This window comes from Mugil cephalus, chromosome 4 (genome assembly GCF_022458985.1).
Source record: "Mugil cephalus isolate CIBA_MC_2020 chromosome 4, CIBA_Mcephalus_1.1, whole genome shotgun sequence".
In the NCBI taxonomy this organism is placed as follows: domain Eukaryota; kingdom Metazoa; phylum Chordata; class Actinopteri; order Mugiliformes; family Mugilidae; genus Mugil; species Mugil cephalus.
The window spans coordinates 13,627,407-13,652,584 of record NC_061773.1 but is presented as its reverse complement, the minus strand read 5'-3'; the positions used below and the strand labels follow the sequence as shown (position 1 = coordinate 13,652,584).

The following is a 25,178-nucleotide window of genomic DNA, read 5'->3' as shown; positions in this document are numbered from 1 at the left end:
TCCCTTTGGGAGAGTAAGCAACATTGCAACAAAATGGTGTATGCACGCACATGCACGCAAACCTGGAAACATGAATGCATACGCAAACAGAAGATTCGAAACCTCCCTCGTGGATGGACAGCCACACACATACAGAGAAATGAAAGAATGTCTGCTGCACCGCACCAGTTAGATAGATGCTACTTGCATCTGTATCACAATGCTTGGTGTTAGTCATCCAGAGGGAACTGTGGACTCCTGTCACAATAACACCGTCCTTCGAGTCAAGGAAAGAAAAAACCTGGTCATGGTCCTACTTTCACGGTGTATCACAGGAGCTCAGCACTTCTAAGAAATGCAAAAAGCTGAATTTCCACTCACTATAATCTCCCATTTCCACCTGAGAATGGTATAATCTTCAGTACAAAGCCTTAGCAGGCTGACAAATCCAGTTGTACGACCAAAATTAATGCCTCAATATTCTGTACCTTTTATAAACGTGGAGCTTTTTGCAGAAAATGTGGCTTTTTCTTTTTTGCTTCTGGAGAACGTGGCAATATGAGATCTAAAATTTTCTTCCTGTGAAGGTTTTCAGTCATTAGATGATTTCAAAAGTGACGCCGATATTAATTTCATCTGAGATTGCACAGTCTTATCCGCCTTTGAAAGCTATTAGTCATTAAGTTTCAAAGAAGGGAGACAGCTGTAACATCGTTTGTGTTCAAGTGCCAGTACGTAGATTAGACCTCGTAAGATGAACAATCTTGAGTAAAGATGGTTATTCTGGAAATTTGAGGGACCTTCAGTATAGTACTAAAGGTCAGACTGACAGCAGAAGACTGCATTAATTCTTCCTTTAACTTCTTTAAATGTTTCATAAAATATGAATGCAGCACATCAACCATGCACAGGGTTGGTTTATTATATCATATTTTTCTCTTTTATTTCTGCAAACACTCAAGCCCTATTATGCAAGAATTTGTATTTTATTTTACAACTGTTTTGAAACTTGCATTTTGGAGTGTAATTCACTTTTACATAACCGTCATAAGATAATATCTAGTGGCTAAATCTCTGGCGTATGATCAAAAACTAGCAAGTCAACAACTTGGCTAAGACATCAAACAAGAGCAACATCACAGAAAGCCGGCTAATATTACGCACTAGTCCAGGAGGAAGAAGGCTTCTTGCAGCATTTTATTTTGGGAATCCCTTGTCAATGAGTAAATGCCGGTCAAAGAATTGCTCTTGTCCGGCCTCTGGCTTGGACACTCTTTTATTCTTTACTCCGCTGTAAAGGCTCTCCTTGGTCTTTTCTCCAATTCTATTACACATGTACTGCTGATACCAAGTTCGCTTCTCTATATACCTGTCTAAAGACTGAACGGTTGGTGGTGTGTGTCCCTACAATCAATTTTAAAGCTGTTTGTAAGTTAAAGGAGTTGCATTATGCTGCTGTAACCCTTTTCTAATCTTTTTTTCCAAGTCCTTACAAAAGGAGGAATGATTGTTGACCCTCTAACTCTTAGATTAGAGGTTAGCACTGATGCACTGATGCAAGCTCTGGGTTCGAATCCACTGACTGACTAGGGCCTTTCTGTGTGGAGTTTTCTCTGTGTCTGCGGCGTGGGTTTTCTCCATTTACTCCGGCTTCCTCCCACTGTCCGAAGACATGCTTGTTAGGTTCTAAATTGGCCGTAGATGTGAGTGTGAATGGTTGTCCGTCTCTCTGTGTTAGCCCTGCGATAGACTGCCGACCTGTCCAGGGTGTACCCCGCCTCTCTGCCACACGATGACAGCTGGGATAGGCTCCAGCCCCCTGAAAATCTTTCCAAAATGTGCACTTAAGATTTTAACTTGGTCATCCTGCAGTATAGGCAGTTAGTTTGATGTGTTCATTCAAAATGGGAAACTTAAACACCATGAAATGTAAAGAGCGCATACTTTTTAAAACATATTGCTGCATTTCATTATTTAATTCACAACACTATGGAGGATTAATAAATGTATTGAAGAAGCAGATGTGGACGATTCACATTGACTGTAATTATCTTTGTTCATTGTGAACAACATTAGTAAGTGAGGACAAAATATGGTTGCAAATAGTTTCCTGGAAAAAGCCAAATGAATTTGTGAAGATGCTGAGCTTGTATTGCTAAGAAATATATTAATAAGGTGTGATAAGGCACATCTTAAATTGGCGAATAATGAGTAATGCACCACCTATTTAACACTGAATGGCCTTGTAGAGCTACTGTAATCAGCTGAAAGTCATTTTTTTTGGGCCATTTCTTTGTGGCCTCTTCGTCTTCTACCAGCAATACCTCCATCCTCTCTACCTTTTCATTTTTTATCACTGTGCTCTCCTTTCTGCATTTGTGTGAATGGAAATCCATGAACGGAGCACCCAGGATAACGCGCAACGCAACTACATATTTGCGGGTAAAAGCAGAAAGATGAGCCACATCAGCGCTTAACGTACATAATGTTACCACGGAGCACAAAGCCCATCACACCTCCTTTGGCGCTCGCGCAATCGCTTCATTTTGTTTCAAGCTCATTCCTTTCATGCACACATGCGCGATTATACACCTCGTGTTGCGTCCGGTCCTCTAAGCAATTTGTCTCCGCATCTCATCGAGCGTATGCTGACATACATTTGCCTGTCCTGAGTCATTCACCCGCGATGCTCCAGCCCAGAAAGAGTATTTGACAATGTGCTAGTTAATTTGATGCAGAGATTGACTGGATGAGCTATCAGATGCCACTCTGTCAAGGCTGCTCTTTTTCACTCTCCATCAAGGCAGTTGCGTTTGCCTGCATTTGTAGGCAGGAGGAGTTCTGGAGGAAGGCCTACATAACAGGGAAGAGCTTTCAGATGCAACTCCTAGGGGACAATCAATCTCTCTTTGCGGTGGGCTGTTTTTGCTGCTCCTCCATGGGGGCCCATTGCTATCGATCTCCACTGTGTATGCACTATTTCTTTATTTATATCCTTTTCTCTTTTTTTGTGCTGTACATGGGTTGTCTTGCACTGTGTTTAATATTGTTTGTTGCTTCTTCATTCGATTGCCTATTCATTTCATTGCTACTTTCCCATGCTTCAGCTGATATCATTTTCCTTTCTTTTTAAGGATGCAGATAATCCGCCTTGCCTTGTATCGCCGCTAATATGCTTTTTACAACTGATTAGAGAGATCCACGATTTCCCCACAAAGTAAAGGACGAAAAGATGTATAATTTGTCACCGGAATGACAAATTACAATGAAATGCAAAAAAAAAAAGTAAGGAAGGGGGAGGAAGGAACCAAAAAGATGGGTAATTACAAGATGGAGAGGCTATTTTCTGCACAAACAGATTGAATTTATGCTCTGACACTCAGTGCAACTTTAGTTTCAGAAGGATTCATACACTCGTAGATTTTCGCTAAGCAGTTTCCTGAAGTGCTGTTTAGTAAGAGGAAACCACATGATTATGACCGTGCAGCGTCCTTGATGAAGGCACTGATCTATTAGAGTGATCACAGCAATGATGAGAAAAAAAATAAATAAAATTTGTTTTGTTTTGTTTTTTTTTTCCTTTTTTGCTTCCATTCCGATAAAGATTTCATCACATTAGCTGGTCCATTAATAACAAATAGGAGACAGCAGTTAAAGAGTAGTACTGTCAGAATCACATGTTCCATTTCTATGAACAGATTCTCAGTGGACTAGTACCTCTGAAAAGCATGACATCAAAGATTAGAGGAGGTGCTGAAAAATTAATTCCAGCAGTCTTAATATTAAACAGAAGTCTCAACGTTAGGCGTATAACCATTCCTCCTTTCCAGCTCCTAATGCTGATGGACGTGTCTTGATGTCGGGAGCCTCCAGAAGCAGGCAGTGCCTCAGAGATGCTGGGGTTTGGGGTTTCTTTGTGGCCTCCTTACCCTTCTTTCGGTTTCTGCTTCCACACCTTGAATTATCTTATCTCTGAGTTCCTTTCTTTGTACTTGGCGGGTTCTTTTCTCCCCTTCTCTTTCTCTAACTCGGTTTGAATTCATGAATACAGCAGTTGGGATTGTGGATAACAGATATACGGCTTTGTTTGTAAAAACAAAGCAACGGGCTACATCAGCATTTACCAAGACAAAGCCAATTACCCCCCGCCACCACAGAGAGCGGGAGATTCACTGTGCTATTCTCATCATTTTTAGTCTGTGGCGGAGAAATAAAAAAAAAAACTAAAAAAAAACTTGCTTGTTTTATGCTTATCCCTCGAGGAAGTGCTGGTGGAGAAAACATTCCTTTATGTCTTGAGGTGCTCCCTCCTCTTCCTATATACTTATCTTTTTCAAACATTTGCCTGTGATTGTTACATTCAGCAAAACTTGACTCTCTTGCTTCAAATTCAGTGCATGAATTTGACTTTTCTTGCTTCAAGTATATCCATTCAAGGCTGGATCAAACTTGATAATCCAACCTGCCTTGGAGACCGGGCAGCAGACAGTGTTGTAACACAAATGAAAGTGTTTTAAGTATTCATCATGTTGAGCGCTGAGAAAACACATCAAAAAGGACCATGAGCACGGCAAATCTAGTCAGTGTTTAAGCAGTCTTAAAAAAGAACAAATTAGCAACAGAACAGATATGTAGGTTTAGACCCAGGTGGTTGACCAGGTTTTCCACTAATCGCAGAGTTAGTGGTTTGAACCTTTCTGCTCGCCAAAGAGTCCTCAGGGCAAGGTTTTTCCGATGGGTGGTGTGGCAGCTAGGAATGGGCGATAACGTACGCGATATTCCGCCAAAAACAATCCCTACGATGACAATTTGCCATCTCGCAAATAAATGTGATAAACGCAAGTAGGAGAGTTCCCTTTTTGGATGATCTTCGGCTCAATCTGTCCCCGAAAATGTCCTCGATTTCAGCGCTTTATGGATGAAAAAGAAAAAGGCACATTCAGTCGTATGATCATCAAAGCAGACGATGGAAAGAGAGAAGGGATGGCGTTACGCCTGGCGGAAGACATGTTGCTGTTTTCAGTAATTGATCTGCTTGCGTGTTTCCGCTTTAGCGATTCCAGCTGCTTCTCCATCTCCGCAATTTTCAAATTGCCGGTTTTGGATCAATTAAAATGGAACACACGGACCAGAGATTGACTGAGGAGGTTTAAAGGTACGAGCATTTGTACGACTCATCTCGGCGAAAGTTTCAGTTGGCATTGTGAAATGTAGAGCAGGAAGTGGAAGGCGAAGCAGGAAGTAGAAACAAAAATCAACCAGACTGGCAGAAAAGACACAGCGCCGACTAGCGTTTGCATGGTGCTTCTACAGTATGTTTTACACCAGTGTAGGCCACGTGCGTGGGTCTACGTGCGTGGGTCTACGTGCTTAGCGCCGCAGACGCATAAACCGCACTTTACTGTGGACCATAGGTCACTCTCACTCACTCACTTCACTCTAGTTTTAACCTTTATTCCTTCATTGTTGTCAGCTGAGGATAGTTCAAAGTTAGCGGTAGAGCAGGGACTCTACATTTGGTGCACAGATCTGACTCCACTCCAACAGAGTGAGCTTCTCTCTCTCTCTCTGTCTGTCCCACACACACAGCTGAACTCATTAAAGAACCGGCTGCTGAAAGCACCCCGCCGCTGTTCTAACAGAGGTCTCCGTCTGAAACACCCGGGCAGCAAGGACAATTGTTCCTGTTTTGTGGGAATAAATCACAGGAGCTAAATGTGACGGCTCGTGTCTCACTTTGATTATCGCCGTTGACACATTAGCCAAGTACAGAATACAGAGTGTGCTCCCCATCTCTTTCACAAATGGTCATCTTCCTCATGTGTGTTGCTCTTTTGAACTTGGGAAATTCGGTTAAGGCTTTCCACTGGAAGATCAAATAAATATGTCCTCTACTTGCTAAAGCTAGCAAATTTCAATTCATGGTTGAGTAAGACTTCTGAAATTCTGGCATATTCATTATTTAGTTGATCCATCATCTGGATGCCATACTAATTCAGGCTGTTTGAGAGAACAATTAAATACTTGGTTTTGAGTTGTTCTTTCTGACATATTTAGTGGAAGACAGGTCCTACTAAAGACAAGTAAACCATTAACATTTCATTATGTCTTATATATAGAATGGATAAATTACAGCTGGTGAAGTGAGTGTTAAAGTACCTGCTGTTGATGAGCGGGGGGTAAGAAGTGTTTAATAATAACTTGATGATAACTGACCTCATTATTTCAACATTAACGTATTATTAATTAGACTTAGACTAACTTTATTGTCATTTTGTATGCACAGGGTGTATACAGAACGAAATTCCATTGCATACGGCTCACGACAATGTAATAAAATTACAATGAAATAAGATAAAAGTACAATCCAACACAATTACAATTACAATTAGTTGTTATTGGTTTATCGAGCCTTATCAACATGTATCAGAGTAGTTTGGCATCTTTAGACACGTAATTATAGCAAGTTACATTTTTACATTTGTAATCTTTGTATTCAAATAAATGTAACTCAAGAAAAGTGTAACGAAACGTAAATTTCACAAGACGTTTTCAGATCCTGCATCACATCATTGAGGATAAGAGACATTATTTACCAATCTACAAAGAATGGTCAACTGAACGTTAAGGGGACTCACTGACCCATATTTTCACAGAGCTTTGTGTTTAACCCTGTTCAATTGCTTGCCATCCACTCAAATGTTTTCATCAGCCGTTGATTGTTGCATTGTTGCAGTGATCAACTCAAAGACTGACTTTTGTCCTTCACAGGCTGCCAGAGGTGCGGATCTCAGACAACGGGCCTTACGAATGCCACGTGGGCATCTATGACCGGGCAACGAGGGAGAAGGTTGTCCTGGCTTCAGGGAATGTTTTTCTTACGGTTATGTGTGAGTACCATCATTGCACTTTATCTGTACTATAACGCAGAGGAACCACCTCACTGGTGGCGTCTTGTTACAGTACGGCACTGGCTACAGCAGGATGTAAGGGTGGAACACGAGGCTGCAAGCAGAAGGACTGCTCCTAGTCAGGTCGGACAGCGCAACAAGCATTGAGGGAATGGATGCGGTGTAGTCTTGCAGGTGGAACAGGAACCTTTTGATCAAACAAAAAAAAATGTGAGGAGTTGTATGTATGCTGCCAGAGAGGGGACGTTTGAAACTGACACTGTTGGGTGTTGTTGGATGTGTTGTTGGATGTGTTGTTTTCCCGCACGTAAGAAGGAACTGTGACGGGAAAAATGAAACAAGTGCATACAATAACTCTACTGCAACAGGAGCAAAATTAGTTTTACTGCCCCACTTAAGGAATGCGGAAAGGTCACTTCTTATTTTAGTTTTGTTTTTGTTCCCCTAACTCTATCCTGCTTTTTTGGTAACAACAGCAGAGCACAAATGCATACTAAATTTATTCCATTGTTCTTTTTTGAGTGATCAGTTGCATCACACCACCCTGGTATAAATTGGAGAACTCCCATTAGTTTTGTCTGATGCACGTCACGGTTTAGTGTGAAAACATTTGGGGGGGAGAAAAAAAAAATGACACACCAGTCAGATGGATGTTGGCTCAGGGAGGAAAACAATGGCACATCAGACATCGAGTGAATTAATTACCCCCGACCAGTGAATACAAAACATATTTTACACTGAGATTTTTTTTTTGTATGCAGAATTTCCACAGCTGATGTTTCTTTTGCTGTCGTGACTGTGTGACATCAAGAATTAATGAACACATTTCTTTGAATCTTCATAGTCGGATAGATTCTAGGGCAATTGATTCAATTCCAGCCCTGATCCTGATCCAGAATATCTGCTGTTAATGCTTCCTTCAACTATGAACCTAACAGAAACAGACCCGATATAAATCCTGGAGGGTGTGTTAACAGGGGTCAAGAAATTGATCCGACTGATAGAAGTTGATAGGAGTGTGTGGAGAATCGTCGGCAGAGGTGTGAGCTGTCTCATCTACAGTCTACAGTTTTAGACAAAGCACTGAACTGTTCTCTTTGGGTTCGTCTATCAGTGATGTCGATTTAACGATGAGTATTAGTTGAATTTAACTTGCTCCATTCCTTCTCGCCTCTTTGTTACCGTCTCTGCCGCCATAAATTACTGCCACTTATTTATTGATTTTATTCTTTATCTCTTCTGTTTTTACTTAGCATCTATATTCTATAGTTATTAATGGAAAATAATCCAGGACCTGAGTGCATCATTTGGCTCCATCTGATGCTTCATTATGGTTGCAAATGACAAATAAATATCCTTGAATCCTTGAATCCTTATTTAGTTCCCATGGTATTTCATTGAGAGGAGGCTTTGTGCCTGTGGACTATTGCTCAGTTTGCTCTGTAATTATTGCATTTAAGTCCCCCTAACGACAGCTGCTTTGCTTGCCTCTGATGTATCAATTCCAGCAGCAAAGACATGCTGTTCTCCATGTGGTCCTTTGGCTAATTAGCAATCATGACATTTTTCACTGGAACACTAGAGAAACAATATTACTCCATTATCACATTCAGCGTTGTGCTCATTCCTTTTTTTTTTCTTTTCCCTTGGGCATTCATTTCTTTTTAACTTCAACCCTTTGGTCTTGTCTCTTTAGTGACCAGTCAGAGCCAGTGTTGAAGAACTTCCCCTGTGCTGACGTCAGAGAAAAACACTATCAGTGGGACGGGATTTGCTCAGTTAACTGTTTCCTATTTCGGTGTTGGGTGGTAAAAAAAAAAAAAAAAAGTGAATGGTGCGGTTTTGTGGGATAGACAGAGCACCGTAACTCAGCTGGGTCTTAAATCACCACTCTACCAGAGAGGAAGAAGAATGGCCTCTGGCATTGTGGCTAATTGCCGTCTAAACTGAAACAGAATTATTCATAACCTATTAGTGTGTCAAGTTCAGCGGGAAGTAAAGAAAAGAAACGCTGGGAAAGAGAAAGAAAGAAAGAAAATGAGAGGAAAAAAAGTTAATTAATAGGAAGCAGTACATGCAGAGTATTTTAATTTTTTAAAGGGCTTCATAAATAACAATTATCATTTTAATGAATCCCCTGCCAAGAAATTCAATCATCCGGTTTGAAAAGGCTAAACCCTGAACTCTTGGTGCCTTGGCTACTGTCCTTCGCTCTCTGGAAAGTTTGAAAAGTCTTTACTTTATTTCTGGGAACCACAGGAGCATGCATCGACTTTACTAAGCCTGAACGAAGAATCTCTTGCTCAAGTAATGCACAGTGATTTAGTAAAAACGTCTTTTAACATTTACAAGCAAGAAATGCCAGTATAATTGGGTCGTTCTATTTTGTCTTTCAACAGTAAGATCTGACCTGAAAGGTTAGGGAAGAGAATTCATTGTGAGAAAATGCTGGAAAACGTTGATGGACAGAATCCTTAGTAGACTACTGAGTTTGCTGTCAAATCATTCTCAGTTTTCTTCTGAAGAGGATTCATTCAACACAATGGAAACTCACAGAGGAAGAGAAATTACACTGTAATACGTTTTGGCCTTTTAACCTTCTGATTCACTGCTATTGTTTCATTAAGGCGGCTTGGCTGAATGACATCTGAAGATAAAGCATTAAGTTTTTTTTTTGTTTGTTTGTTTGTTTGTTTTTTTTTGATGTAAAGACCACTTTAGAGACATCTTTGAACACCTGAGAACAAGATTTATTTTCAAGGTTCAAGATTTTCAAAAGGTTTGTCAGGTTTGTCAGTATCTGGTCAGTATTGAGGGTGAAGATTTGGAGTATTTAGTAAAAATCAGTTTTACAAAAGTACCTCTATAGCAACAACTTAAGATAAAATCTGACGACAGGCTGATGCCTAAATTAGAACTTTGTACAGGGAGGTTGGGTTTTCAACTTTTCACGTGGAAAATAACCTGCTCATGAGTGGTTGCTGGTATTGGTGAACTTCAGCGTTTTGTTTTTGCTGACCAGTGGCCACTGAAGCTACATGAAATAGTGACATACAAGGTGCAACATACTGTTTTCTGTCCCCCACCCTAAAAAGCATATTGATCAGAGTTTTTGTCTCACTTAAAAATAAATAAATAAATAATAATAATAAATAAATCTATACGCTATGGCACTGGTTATGAAATGCTTCATCTGACTTGGCTCTCAGACAAGACCAGCAAAGGTGTTTTTTTTAAATGTTAAAAAAAGGTAAAGCAGTAATGACCTGTTACTTTTATAGTGGAGTAATTCCGTTACTAACATTTTGGGAGGATTTTGGGAGAAATAGCCATTAATTATAAGTTTTATACATATACATATATGGCCCTGATTCAGTATATTGTGCATTCATTTCATGAAACATTTTTGGGCCTGTCACCGGCCACAAAAATAGATATTTCATTCTGCAAACAGTGCCATATCCATCCCTGTAAAGCTAAGGTCATAATTTCAGGCTTTGGTCGGTGAAAAAAAAAAATCAATACCTCTTTCCCAATGGTAAAGATACAGTCATTATTTGTTATTACCCAAAGTGATTCCTATTCGACATTCCAAGATTATGAGGAAAGGTTATTTGTCTCCTCAGAGCAGACACTGACCTTGGGAAGCCGGCTCCATGTTGATCTGTGCTTACTGTCCAAGGGAACTAAGCTCCCTGTGTTGTTCGGATCAGATGACCGTTGGGCTGTGACTTCTCCGCTGGTTGAAGAACATCTTAATAGCCCCGCGTTTAAGCGTCACGTCACGTAATTTCAGAAATCCTTTCTTCTATAACCTTTTGTAAAGCACGAGGATCTAATTTAAAGGATACCCTTCATGAGGCGGCAGGGCTGGTGTATTTATAACCTCTAGAAACGGAGTTGAGCACTAAGGTGTAGAGGGACTAATTACCTTCTCATCCCATATAGCTGGGATTCGCCTCAATAATGGATGCCCAACTTTAATTAAGCACTGTGTATATTTAGGTGCTCGTTTATAAATGGGTGGGATTAATGGCGTACAAGCCAAGCCTTTGGACAGCAGCGCCTGCAGACACAGCACATTGGTGTGCTGCTATGAAGAGCTGATGCCAGTTTTGCACATGTGGGTTGTTTGGGTGGCGCTGTTTGATGGATTGTCAGCGAGCGACTTTATCCTCTGTGTTCTGAACCCGGTGGGCGAGAACATCTTGGCCAGAATCAACACAGAGTGGCTTAAACACAGTGGCCTAATTCTCAGTTCTCAGGAAGGTTTCCAATTTTGTCAGGCTCGTCACTTGTATTCTGAAGTGTTTGCAATGTCATCTTTTAGTGCGCCTCGGGTCACCACGGGGGCTCATTGGAGAGTCCTTGATGTGATTCTCCATTACTCTCTCATTCCTCCTCTGTGTCACCTTCCTGCTCATCACACTTAATGTCCTATAGCGCGCTATCGGCTTCAGAACGCGTTGATTTTGAATTGATTTTGCACAGAAACAACAACATCGTTTTTCTTTTTTTGTTTTTTTTTGACAAGATACTTCATAAGCTGCTGTCCACATGCAATAAGCCTTAATAATTTTTTGAATCTTGTTCATAATAAAACATTAGACCGTCCCCTGAGGAATGATTCTGTCTGTGACTCATTCCCACCACCACCATACAATTTCACTAACTGGGAGCAGCTTACAGTACCAATAAAATAGGTTGGCTCACTACCCATTGAAGGAAAAAAAAAAAAAAATAAGGAAATTAATTCAAAGAATAGATGAATTATTAAGTGTCTGTCTTTGAGCTAAACCCTGGGGTGATAATTGAGGCAAAAATAAACAACCCATGGGCCTCCTCAAGGATTCTTCTTCCCAACATTGAACCGGTAGTCTGTGCATTGCTTAGTGTATTCTAAAGAACTTCTGAATTTTTTTTTTTCCTAGCTTCCTTCCATGATGTTAGAGTTTTGTCAGAAACATGTCTGTTTTCCCTTTACTCGATGTTCCTTTTATTCCCCCCCGAAAACCCACCAAAAGCACGAGATGTTTCTTTAATGTAGCAGCAGAATTTTAAAACTCGACCGGTCAAACTGTGGAATCTAGCGCTCCCGTTTTGCTGCTAATTAGCTGGTGGCATAAACTTGAAATCATGTTTGGAGACATACTGTATCTCATTTGAGGCTGCATTAACGACAAGGCGTTTGTAACCGGCTTCACCAGCTCACCCGGTGCCTCATTCGGTTGACATTCACCAGGCATTCATCAGCGGGGCGGCCGATGCATGCCAAGGCTGTAGCCTCCTGAGTAAGCCTGTTTCCATACCCACGGATTTCACACGGCAAACAAAAAAACAAGCATCGGGTGGTTGCATCATGATGTCTGCCCATATTTTGTCCACTAAAAGACTCTAGGAGGCAATACTTTTGGCCTGAAGTTTTGTTTATCAGCTAAGGCCTGGGTTGGCTCTCTGCAGGCCATTTCTTAACGCTTAGTCATTTGCATTTGTATGCATGGCACCGTAAAGGTTAGTCGAGGTACCTGTCAGAAATCCAGTGGGATTGCTTCCAAATCCTCAGCTGAAGTCCGATGGGCGAGAAGTAGCCAGTTTCTCTAATCATAGGCAGTGACACAGTATCACATACAGTACAACTTTGGTGAGCAGAAAGGACGACAAGCATTACTATCGCATGCTCACATCATCTCACAGACCTGGACCATCTGAATACGACTGGTACTGCTGCATTTAAGCCCTGGTAACAATGGAGAATTTCCTTTTTTTTTTTCATTTTTGTTGTGCAAATTTCAACCCAAATGTTTAGTAATGTGTGCATATTTGTAACAGTAACAGCCAAGTACCACTCGAGGCTAAGTATACCATCAAATTCTCCTCTCCTGTAAATCATAACATGAGACCTTGCATTAAAAGTTTGGTTCCTCATAAACGGAGACGTGTCCTTAGCAGACCCTGCCACTTCCAACGCCATATGGCGGCGGTGTTAAAGAGCATAAATTAGGGATACACAAAGTATACGAGGTTGCTGCTAAGAACAAATACCATTTCGCTCTACGTGACATCAATGGATGTTTAGTGAACCCCGTAAGGCTCAGCGTTTCCTGCCTGTCACACATTAATCTTTTCTGAACGCTTGTCCCCAGATAAATAATCCCAGCCATGGCAGAGCAGCGGCGGGGGACCTCATGCAATGATCATTATGTGCTGCGCGGTATTTCCCATAAACATAGCGCGAAGAGGACAGAGAGTGGAATATCAATTGAAGTCAATGAGTTGAGTCAAGTGATGGTCAGGTCAAGGTGGGTGTGAGCCCAAAGTTGCGGCTGCACGAAGACAGTGTTTTTGACGAGAAGAAACTTTCAGCAAATCAGCGTTTTTTTGTTTTGTTTTTTTTTTTTGTTTTTTTTTCAAAGCGCTGCAGTGAAACACAAAAGTATACATCTTCAAATGGATCCAAGAGTCTTTAAACCATCACTTTAAAATAACCTTGTGATGCCTTTCATGATGTAACCCTTTCTTCTTTTCTTGGATAGCACTCTTGCCTTCATTGTGAGACGTGCATGTCTGATACTTAACACAGTGCCTCCGTGATGTCTCCTTGTGCTTCTCTGTATGCTCTGAAGTGTAAACTTCACTGCTCGTGCCGCAGCCTCCCTCATTCCCTTCTCTACCCCCTCACTAAGGATGTCTTCATTACTTGCTGCGCTCTGCTCCCCACCAAGGTCCCTCTTTTTGAGTATGGATGACAGAGGAGGCGACAGAGGAGAAACAGCTTCACCTCCCAAGAGACACACTGATTGTACCAAAGGATGCGAAAATGCCTTTGTCTCACTACCATTTACCTCAATATCACCTTGCTTGATAACTTTCCAACGAAGTGAACCCCCTAAAAATATTTTCCGGCTTCACGAGTGTTTTTTTCTTTTTTTCTTTTAATTAATTATTTTATTTCTTATCAGGCAAGTTTGACAAAACTTATCAGCGTTACCTTTTTCTCGGTAAAAGTATAAGTTCATTCATTTAAGAAGGTTAAGTATTGAATGTTGCATTTAATTAATTTCTCCAGATACTAACTGAAGGATAAGTTAAATAAAAGGTCAACTAAAAGGAACCAGACAGGATGAAGAGAGACAGAATGGCTCTCCACTCCACTGTAATATCTCTCTAACCCCGTGGAATAGGTTTATGATTTAATTTTATCCCGGCCCGATGTGACACCAAGATTTTTTTTTTGAAACAACAGAGAAATACAGAGATCTGAGATGGCCTGTCCATCATCCTGTTCGCAGGGAGAGATAATCATAATCTCATAATAACTTTGAGAGGAATTTCCTTTAAGCGTCCGCATCTAAACTGTATCCCCCAGTGGTCTGATCAAAACATTTCATTTCACTGGCTTCCTTAAAACAGCTTTGATGCATAGCTCACCACAAGGTCTCTTTCATAACAACGAGGGTCCCTCCAAAAATACAGACTTTTTCATTCTTTCAGGCTTTCACGACGGCATATTGACAAGAAAAGATTATGTTGACACTTTCCCTTCAGTCGCTGCATTTTGCTGTTTGGAGGATAAACACGCTGTGGTTGAAAAGCCTTCAAAGACAATACCTGTCTTGATAAGTGTAGTGTGAAAAGGATTGTGTGTTTCTACACAGTGTTTGTCTCTGGTGTAGAAGTCACAATGTGTCACAGTTTTACTTAGTACTTTTTGTACCGTTGAGTTTCTTATTATTGCATTATTTTGTGAGCTGTGTTGTGCATGCAATTAAATATTGGAAAACCTTTTTTTTTTTTTTTTTACATTTTTTATTAGTCACTCCCACACACACGAATCTTGCAAATGCATTAAGTTTAGTTGATCTTTCCAGGTTCACACTTGAACGATAGGAAGTGGCATGCATTTATTTGTTTATTTATTTTTTATTCTTTTTATCCTTTAAATGGAGCTGAGTACTTCTCACTGCGGTCTTAGCTCTTTGAGATTTGACACTCTTCTTTGCTGCCGCACAAAGGAGTGTGAGACAGGCGATAAATTTATGGGAAAAGAAGAAATACAGGTTTAGGAGCCCCTGAAAGCAGCCTGTGGGCATGGATCGAATGGATTTGGTCTCAGCGGACCCATTTTTCTAAACTTGAATAGGAATCAGAGCAGGGGGAGCTGAAGTGAAAATTGAAATGGGAAACTCATATTGTATATTGGGACCCTTATTATGCCCCACCAAAATCCATCAAATTAGAGATAGGTGGTGTAGCCCACATCAGTTGTGTAAATGTTTAATCTGAAGTACTGCTCGTAAGATTGAGGAGTTTACAGTGACATATGTGGAATAGGAATACAGCTTAGTTATAGATGATTACAAGGTGCCAGAACCTCTGACCTACGTACAGACTGACTGTACCTTGTAGTATACTCTGAAACCTAAAGTCCAACTGCAGCAGACCTTTAACGTCATTACTGTTCTTGACCCTGATACATGTGTTTCTTGATTCCAAACATAGCATTTATGGCATTCTTTGTGGTGCTGTATGGAAGCGTTTCACTCAACTGGAGATACATTGTCTCAATCCGAAATAATATGTCATTCTAGTTTACGTAAGCACAGTGGGTGTTAATATTTAGCATCCTCCGAGGAGTTGACCAGAGTGAGTGCATTTTTCTACACACAAAGATACTGAAATGGAGAAAATCTAAAAACTGTAAAACACTGACTGCTTTCAAACACTGAATATGATGCTGAATATGGAATAACAAATGATGTGATGAATAGTTTTGCACCCAGTATTAATTGTAGTGTTAGGTGTCAGTCTTGAGTCTGGACCTTATCTGTTTCAGAAGTTGGATGCGTGAATTAATGGTTTGATATGTATAGGACATGATATATCCTACAAAAATATTCACATGAGGCATGAGGTGTCCTTGGCTTAATTGCTAATTTACAAAGGCTCCTAACAATAATTTCATCAGGAAACTTCCTTATTCAGGTGTTTCAAATTGCACGCAACAAAAGCCCGATTGATAAATATAGAAATGAAAGTGGAAACTTGTGAAATGTGACAGCTTTGCAGGAACCAACCGCCTGTTTGGTGATTCTGTTTTATTTTAGGAATTAACCACTAATTGGCACACTCTTTGTAACTCCACTTCCTTGTTCCATGCCTTCTCCCATTTCGTATTATTATAGTAGCAGTAATTGTACCGCAGGGAGCTATTTCACAAACATTTGGCTTCTTGAGGTAAAACATATTCACAAGATGACTTGGTAAAGGGATAGATAACATACTCTCAATGTGGGGCATACAGTATTTGGAAGTCCACCCCCGAATCCCAAGATAGAATTAACAACATATGTTATTAGAACTCAAAATTAGAACTCATACTCGTACACAGACTGTGTGGAGGTGAATTTTAATTATACTGTGCTAAAGTGACCGCTTTGGTGGTCTTGAAGGCATGGGCAATTCCATACGTAGGCTAAACCTGCATAGAATGTCAGAAGCATTTTTTTATTAGTTTAAGTAAAATCCAAATTTAAATTTGGGTTGACCCAATTGGACTAAAATTCAAATTAATTAAATAAATTCTTATGCCTGTACGTTCTCTCTGTCCGGCTCAACGGTCAATTTAGCAGTTCTGGCTGCTGATCCACAATTTGGAGAGTTTTTGAAATAGAACTGCAGCTGGATTTCTGCAGACGTGTCTCAGTCAAGACGTTGTGGCTGCTCCAATCAAAGTTCAGTTCCTGCTTTGTATCAATCGCAATGCGACATACAACTGCGATGTCAAACCCGCAATGACGAAAGCGCCCAGAGCAGAGCAGCATGGAGGACAACGTGGAGAATAACAGTGTGCAGACAGAACAGGTCAGTGTAAATCAGCATCAGCAGCATAGCACCCGTATAATTACCACACTGGTGAGCTGTCTGGACACATGAATCCAACCTGACTGATAACAGTGTAGACATTCTCTGTCCTAAAGATCTGATTTGAGAAATGAATCCGTCCGGCCTGCAGTTGGAACAAAACCTGAAGGACTCACCAAATGTATTCTTGGTGCTATTGCATGATGGATACAAACCTTAACACCCTTTAAACTTTATATATGTATAATGTATGTATATATACATATATGTACTGGAGGGAGTGCAGTGTGCTCTGTACACCAGTTGCATATCAAGGGAGCAGCTTCCAGGTGACTGATCACTCATTGCATCTTGTCTAGCAAGAGGATATACTGTTTATGGAAATTTAGTCGCACAATACATCATCATTTTTTTCCCTCCAATATTTATTATGCTGCTGCAGTGTGTGCAGCCACCATAACTCTTTCCTTCACTATGGGAAAACTAAACTTAATCGACTGCTGTGTCAACCTCAAAAGTCCTCGCAGTCACTGTCACAATACACTAAGCAGGAATGTAATGGTGGTAAATCAGGGGGTAAATTAAAATATATACCACAACGTGCCATATGTGTACACACAGATACATGCCGAGAAGACAAAGCAGTCGACACCTCGGGAGAAGCTTTGTGTTCACACGGAACCAAGATTAAAATAGCTCACGTGCCAATGTGTCTGGTGGAAATAACACAGCACCTGCCAATTTTTAGCCCATATTTGGCGGGTTGGAAAATGTTCATTTCAAGCCCTGGTGGCACAGCGTTTGGCACTGGCGTGGGCTGCATTGGGCAGGTGATATCTGTTAGGGAGCATGAAGACGCAAACACTTGTTCCAAAATTAGATATCTGTCCACTGCGAAGAGTTGCGGCAGAAAAGGGAGGCTATGAAGATGACATGAACAGAAATCATTTATTCCGAGTCCATATGGTGTGATAATGTAATTCCATCCATTGATCTTGAATTGTACACTTCCATGTCTAATAGGTAACAGCAATCGTGCCATGACCATATGGTACTCGCAGTGGTGCCACAAGCCATTTGGGGTTTTTGCATGGTGCCCACATTCCATAATGCCGAGCCGAAATTAAACATGATTCCACTAAAGCCTCGTGTCTGACGACAGCTGAGCAGTCATAGTGTGGTCCTGTTAGTTAGTAAGTTTAACCACAAATTACCTATGATTGTATCCTCCCTGCATGTACAGTAAATGTATGTGGCTGTAGCTTAATTTTGGCTGATGGCAATCACAAAGATATCTTATTTCGTTGTTAAGTAACTATTGATGACCTTTGTTGCTGTTGCTACTTTATATTAAAAAAATACATCTTGGTAGGATTGAGAGGATGCTTTAAATATGAAGAAATTACAAGAAAAGCTTTGTTCTCAGTTCTGTGTGTCTTCAAAGAAAACAGCATCTAATCGACCAGATATAGGCAGGGAGTAGCGAAAGAAAATGTACAGTGAGCTTGAAAAGCTGCAGGCAATAGACTCTTGCTGCGATTTGTGGCTACCGTACTCCCGACACGTCTTCAAAGTAAACAAATTTACCTTGCTGTGCAGTTCAGTGGAAAAACACACCTTAACAGCATGTCGCAACCGCTCCCACTCGTAAAAAAAAAAAACACTACTCATTCACACAACTCAATACTGCTGTGGATAAACAGAGACTGACCTCAGTGGCTGTTTTCATCGCTCATACTCTTCAGCGGCAGGATCTGCTCAAAACTGAATAATTAGTTCCCTCTCCATTGCAACCGAGAGATACCGACACTCTAGGCTCACCGTGAACTTATAACAGGAACACATGAACTGAAAGGGCAAACACAGCTCAGTTTATCTGCTTTCACTTTCACTTCCACTGATGTTGTTGGACATAACACTAAAGTGTATACATTTGTTGCACGTGTGTTAATGAACTGGGTCTGTATGATTTTAAGAGAATTTACCGGGTATTCAGCATTTTCTGCCATCAAGCACTCACAGTTTGACGGATGTGTGCCGTTTTTGAGTTAGTGGCGATTTAACGGCTACTTGTGGTAGCCTCAATCTCTGCTGTGATCTTGAATAATTCAGTCGGTTATAGAGTAAATTGTTGAAATGGCCATGGGCCAAAAGCAGATTTAAGTTGGTAGCGCATATAAAATCTTGATGCAATGCTGGTGGATGATTGAGAAGCTGTCTTTCAGACAGAACAGATGAACTGGGCAGCACATTTTTCACAGCAGGAGCACATTTTTACCTGAACTGATCCAACATCAGTGGAAGTATTTCTTGAGTAATGCATTCTTGATGCGTAGTCTCCTAGACTAATTGCGTCTGTGAAATGGTAACACACAAGAAGTGCACTGCATTATCCGGAGTTCAGTGCATGTTGCACTGTACTGGTGATAATCTCGAACATGTCAAGCAAATGTCCTCTCAGACACACAATGTCCGGCCTCTTTTTTTTTATAAGCTACCAGAACAAAAGCTAGCTACACAACTGAGGCTCCTCCTAAATCAAATTAAGCCATAATGGAAAGTAGGTGCAAAGATATCAGCAACCTCATGTGTGCCAAAGTCAATATGTTTGTCAGATTGCCCCTGAACAGAGTAACAGTGCTCCATAAATGATTCCTTGTTCCATATAATGAAGACTCTTTCAGCTGGCTCTAGCTGCTGGCTGTGACTTTGCCCGAGAGCATATTCTCACTTGTTCTATTCTATTGTGACTGAATGGCTGTGGAACAGAAACAGGCTCACAACCTGACTTACAATTATAGCTTAGCTATTTCTGTCAAGACACAAGAGGCTGACTCTTTCCGTTGTGCTGATATAAAGGGAAACGCAGCCAGGTTTGTAAAAATTAAGTTTCCTTCCTGAATGATTGTGTTTGGGACAGTAAAGAGAGGTCTTTTGTTTCTCTTGCGTAAGCTTCACTTGTAATTTAGCACCAAATCATTTTGGACTGAATGTGGCTCTTGCGCATCATGACAAGAGTAGGCTTGCAGTTCAGATTAAAGTCATAGCATATCTGCTATGAATGAAAGCGTAAGACCTGAACGATCAATATCCCCAGCAGCCTTGAAATTAAGACTCAAAGAATCCAAATGTTCTTTTGATATATTTTATGTACACCATGGACATACATTATATCTCATTTTGCCACCGGGAAAGTACACCAAACCCAACTGGAGCCAAACTAGGCAGCAAATTTAAAAAGGATTTCTCAGCAATATAAAAGCTCAGCTTTTCAATTTATATTAGCGTTGTTCCACATATGCTATTTCAGTGTCTGTACCTTTAAACGCAAATAAGATGCCGCTGCATGTCCCTTTTTTCTACTATCCCTATGTATATCCTGGTAAAAAGGGAGGCGTGAGAACCTGTAGGGCTAACAATAAATTTTCTCCAGTCCAACTGTACAGATTGAAACAAGCTGTGGGCGGTCTTATTCCCCTATGATGCCATAAGGGGTTGCAAACTCGAATTACTTGTTCAGGCATACTCTTTTTGATCGAATGGATAGAAACGATTCTGTCTGCCATTATTTCACACATCCAAAAAAAATAATGAAAGAAGGAAGATTTTGGGAAAGCATGTCCCCTTTAATGTTGGGATCCTTGTAGTGCAGCGTGGAAGCAGTTTGTCTCCTCTACATGATTCTGTTTGAAACTGATACTTTAATTCCTAAGAACCCCAGATCACAGATCCTCTTTCTGACGTCTAGTTAAGTAATATTTTACTAGAGAATTTTTTCAGACTCTTTGAGGAGCCGTGACACTGACACCTTTACTGTGATAAATGCACCCTCAGTGATACTGCCGGCCCTAGAGAAATGAAAGCTTGCCCGTTACAAACATTTGAGGAAGTTGTGAAACAAGCATGTTTTGGCTACTTTTATATGGGAGTTTCTGTCAATTAAAGTGGGAATGTGAAAATGCCTAATCACACAGAAGTTGATCATCATCGTATTACACTAGAAAAGCTTCTGGCAATGGTTTGATAGGTCAGTCTGTCATCTTTCATCGTCTTTACATTATAAACGGAGTTGGAAGCACTCAATTTGCCAGTTTCAGTCATCGTAACAGTGTACCAGTGCTCTCTTGAAGGATATACAGTGGAGGGTTGTGCACCAGTTTAACGGTTCAGTGACTCTGGAAAATACTGTGCCTCCTCAGCTCTGGGTTGAATTGTGAATAAATCATTTGGGTTTTAACAAAACACTCAATTTCTCAGACACTATAGAAATGTGAGTGGTTTGCATGTGCACATTTGTCAAGAAAACGGCGACTTGAGATTTCATATTTTTCTCTTTCCAATGAGATATCACATTGCCAGTAGTGGTACAGTGGCGGTAATGACTAACTTAAGCTTCAGTTTGATTTGAACGAAAAATGCCAGCAATGCTCTCGAGATGACCAGGAATCTTAGCAAAATAGTTCCTGGAATAGTCACAGCAGGTTTTCTGATCTGAGCTTGATGAAATAATCACGGACGATTATTCTGCCATGAATGAGAGTGCTGCTATAGATTTGCTTCTCTCGTGTTTTCAGACCCAACATTAAGAAACACTGTGCATTAAATTGAAATGGAAATTAAATGAAAATGTAGCATTATACCTCATTTTATTTGTCCAAAACTGAAATCATTATGAAAGGCTAAATTGCGTACATGCTGAATATTAATTGAACGTTATCTAAAGATGATTGGAGTAGATATGGCACGCTCTTTCATTAGGCTTTCATATATATACTGTACGTGTAGTGTTTGCTGTATATATATGTTTCACACACAATGATGTGAGCTGCAGAGATGTAACACTCATGTTTCATTAATTATTTGCGTGTACAAGAAATGATAATAAAAAATAATGTTTTCAACTGGAGCGGGGGCTGATTAATTAGCATGATGTGTCAACTAGACTGCCCTTGATTAAATTACTTATTTACATTATTATATATATAATAATTATATGCTGTTAGTCTGCAGTAATACATTCTGTTCAAACCTTAACTTCCTTTACATAGTTTCAAACTGTCTTTGCTAGCGTGTTGAAGTCTAAAAATATCAAAACTGTGAGACATCAATTTGTGACTTACGTATTGAGGGCCTGTTCAAGACCTCAAATATGTGTTGAAAATCCAATTAGTCTCTGAATAGCAGGATTGTTCTGATAATTTTCTCAAGTTTGTGTGACTAACTCCCTCTGCATGCTAACCCACGCTGTATAGGACTGTCATTCTGTTGTTTTTTTGTTTTTTATTTATTTATTTATTTTTTTCAAAACTTTGATTGTGGTAATTTGCACTTGCACCATAATGATGTACTTGCATTCACGGAAAGTGCATCCCAGCGCTCGTATATGTGGAGCAAATTCCAGGCTGGATCAAAATAAATTCCGGGGTGACTCGGAGCAGTCCGATCATCCTAATTATGGCGTGCTGTATGGGAAAATGGTGAGGTACTCCGGGAAAAATTTAATCAAGACCTCAGGCAGCAGGAAGTTGTGATGAAGTGGCACACTCCATGTGCAGTTAATAGGACGGCATGAAATTGCAAATTCATGACCCTTGAATGCAGTGTGCACCCGCCATGAAGTCCATCCTAGTTTTTTTTTTTTTTTTTATATCTCCATGATTCTCACACTGAGAGGAACGCCAGTGAAGTCTTGCACCGTCTGGGAAAACTGGGAACTGGATCATTATACAAAGAATGTGAAGCGACAGGTGTAGTACACCGTGGCACAATTGCGTAACCCGCCCTTAACAAGGGCCACAAAACATAAATTGAACAGCAGACCATGACTTCTTTATAGTCCATCCATTTATAGCTGAATTTAATCTTAGCACTGTTGCATTGTTATGGATAGCGGGTAACCGGGCTCAACCCTGGCTCTTAACATCGTCTTTTATTTTGTCAGCCTTTCAGCACTGGACACTTCAGTAACCGCCATGTCTTTTAAATGTCTAACTAGTTTAGCAATCAAAGTCTTTCTTGAAACAAAACCCACCATTTCGTGGAGCAAAAGCTTTAGATTTAATTGAGAGTGTTTGCCGTTCTGCTGAGTGTGAAATAGCTGGAGTAGAAAATTGATTTTTTTTGGCTGCAGCTATCTGACAATATTAGCTGCCAATGGATGTTATGACGAATTCCTTGAACTGCCATGTTTAAAGATTCAATTGTCAAAACAGACCGAAGTAATATGGGTGGGTGTGGTGGTCGCAGCAGGCGTCCACCACCACTTTCAGTATTTTTCACTTTTCATCTTTTGTTCGCAATTTTTACACTCTCACACCTACTGAAATAACAATTACGTTCAAATTACACTTTATTCTCTGTGTCCCTTTTGGAGTAGTCCTAAGTATATGTAGCCCCTGTGTTTCTCATTTGTAAGACAGGTCAGTTTGGTTAGGACAAGTTGAAGCCTTATTTTCTTATTGCTTAGATGACCTCCTTTTAAGTTTTTGAGCCCTATTTGTTAGGTCTTTGCATTAAACTCACTAAACCACACGCTGGGTACTGGGTCAGGTTTTTTGAAAGTTTAAAAGGGACGATTAAGATGGGGCTCCGGTCAAAGTTCAACCTCAATAACACCTGTGGTATTTATGTTGTGGCAACTTGCAGCAGTCTGAAAATGGACAACATTGGCCTTCGTGCAGTCATTTTACGACTTCCTGGTGAATAGTTGGCCACGACAAGACAAGTTCCATAATACAACTACTATACTACAAAATCGGGATACATACGCTCTACGACCACCCGGCCAAGTGTGAAAATCCAGGAACGGACTTCACTGAAAAGTAAGGGAAAGTTTCCCAAAAAATTGACTCACCTACCTAAGGCCATAAACATATCAATCACGCCTTGCATAGTGCCCTGAATTATTGATCAGAACGTTAGAGGTAGGAAGTCAAAAACAGTGCTTCATTATGGCACAGAGGGATGCCGCGATCACCAGGATGTTAGTCATCATTTCTACTTTGAAAAAAGCTGCTTCACCATCGGAGTTCAATTTATTTTGAAATTGAAAGCTGCTTTCAGCCCCTACATAAATCTAATATTTTCTTTGGCCAAATTTGGAAGCAATGCATTCATGAATATTTGGAGAGGTAATATGTCACCATGGAGTAATCAAATATCATTTCAATGCTAATGGTGGATTTACATTTGTATTGAATGTTAAAAGGATAAAATGCTTCGCTCTTATGCGGTTTGATATATTCCTGTATTCTCATTAGTTATTGAAATATTAATTAATTAACTTGTCCATTCATTAATTTCTTAGTTTTAGACTTGATTTCAAACGCAATGCGCTAACATTTTACATTTTGATAACTGCAACGAGACATACATCAAGTTATTTAATGGTGTATGACATCAGAGAGGACAGGATTCAAACCAGTTGTGCAAACATGCCTTAATTGTTCCGAAAGCTAATTTTCGTCAAACTTCTCAAAGTTTAACAGTGCAAATAGGATGTGCTTATCTTGAGCTGCCGACTTAAATCGTTGTAGTGCTTCATGTAATTGCCTCAGAAGCAGACAAACAAACAGAAAGATAAGTTAAACAAAAGAGTTGTATGACAAGACAGAGCAGAGACGAGTGCTAGGATCGACAGGCTTGTCTCAGTCCTTTGAGAAATTAAATCAACTTTGGTTTGTGGATTTTGTTTTTTTTTTTGTTTGTTTTGTTTTGTTTTTTTGAAGAGGAGGTTGAGTGTGAATGCATGGCTGTCACTGATTTGTTACACACGGTAAATATTGACAGATGCAGTAATGAAGTAGAAGAAAAAGGAGAAAACAACTCTGATATCACATTTTAATTAAAACCTATACATTTCAAAGTCAATCATTAGTGGTTGGCCAAAGCTTCTTATTCTAATCAGGCTCTAACAACTTTACACATAGAAGAAGAACAATGATGAAAGAGCAAAGACCAAATCTCTGTTCTTACTTTTGCAGAAAATTGTATTTCTGTACTGAGTCCATTTCTTGTATCAAGTTAAATTATATAAATGACTTTCAGGTTCTTGGAGCCTTCAAGACATCAGTATTTTTCAGTATTTTTTTATTTTCTCATTCTCATCTTCTATAACCGTTTGTCCTCTAGAGGGTCGTGGGGGCGGGGGGACTGGAGCCTATGCCAGCTGTCATCGGACGAGGTAAACTCTGCAAAGGGTCGGCAGTCTGTCGCAGGACATGTGCGATAGACTTTGTACTCTAGGTTTAGCATATCTCTTCATTGTGCAAAAATTGTCCAGCTCCTTTAAGAGCTTTGGCGTGCTGAACACATTAATGACCATTGTTCAAACACGCCAACAGCTATATGTTCCCATTCTTTTTCAGAGTGGATTACTCACCATCAGTCAAATTCAACACAAGGGACACTATTCACACTTGATAAACC

General features: G+C 40.2%; 1 protein-coding gene across 2 annotated transcripts in view; it reads left to right on the top strand.

The window, feature by feature from the left end:
• The window catches only part of igsf21a (immunoglobin superfamily, member 21a), a 156,395-nt gene that overhangs the window by 93,195 nt on the left and 38,022 nt on the right, over positions 1 to 25,178 (top strand). For both annotated transcript variants that reach the window (XM_047583849.1, XM_047583850.1), the window contains exon 4: positions 6,751 to 6,869. In XM_047583849.1, coding sequence (XP_047439805.1) covers positions 6,751 to 6,869 — 119 coding nt within the window. The remainder of the gene's footprint in view (positions 1 to 6,750; positions 6,870 to 25,178) is intronic.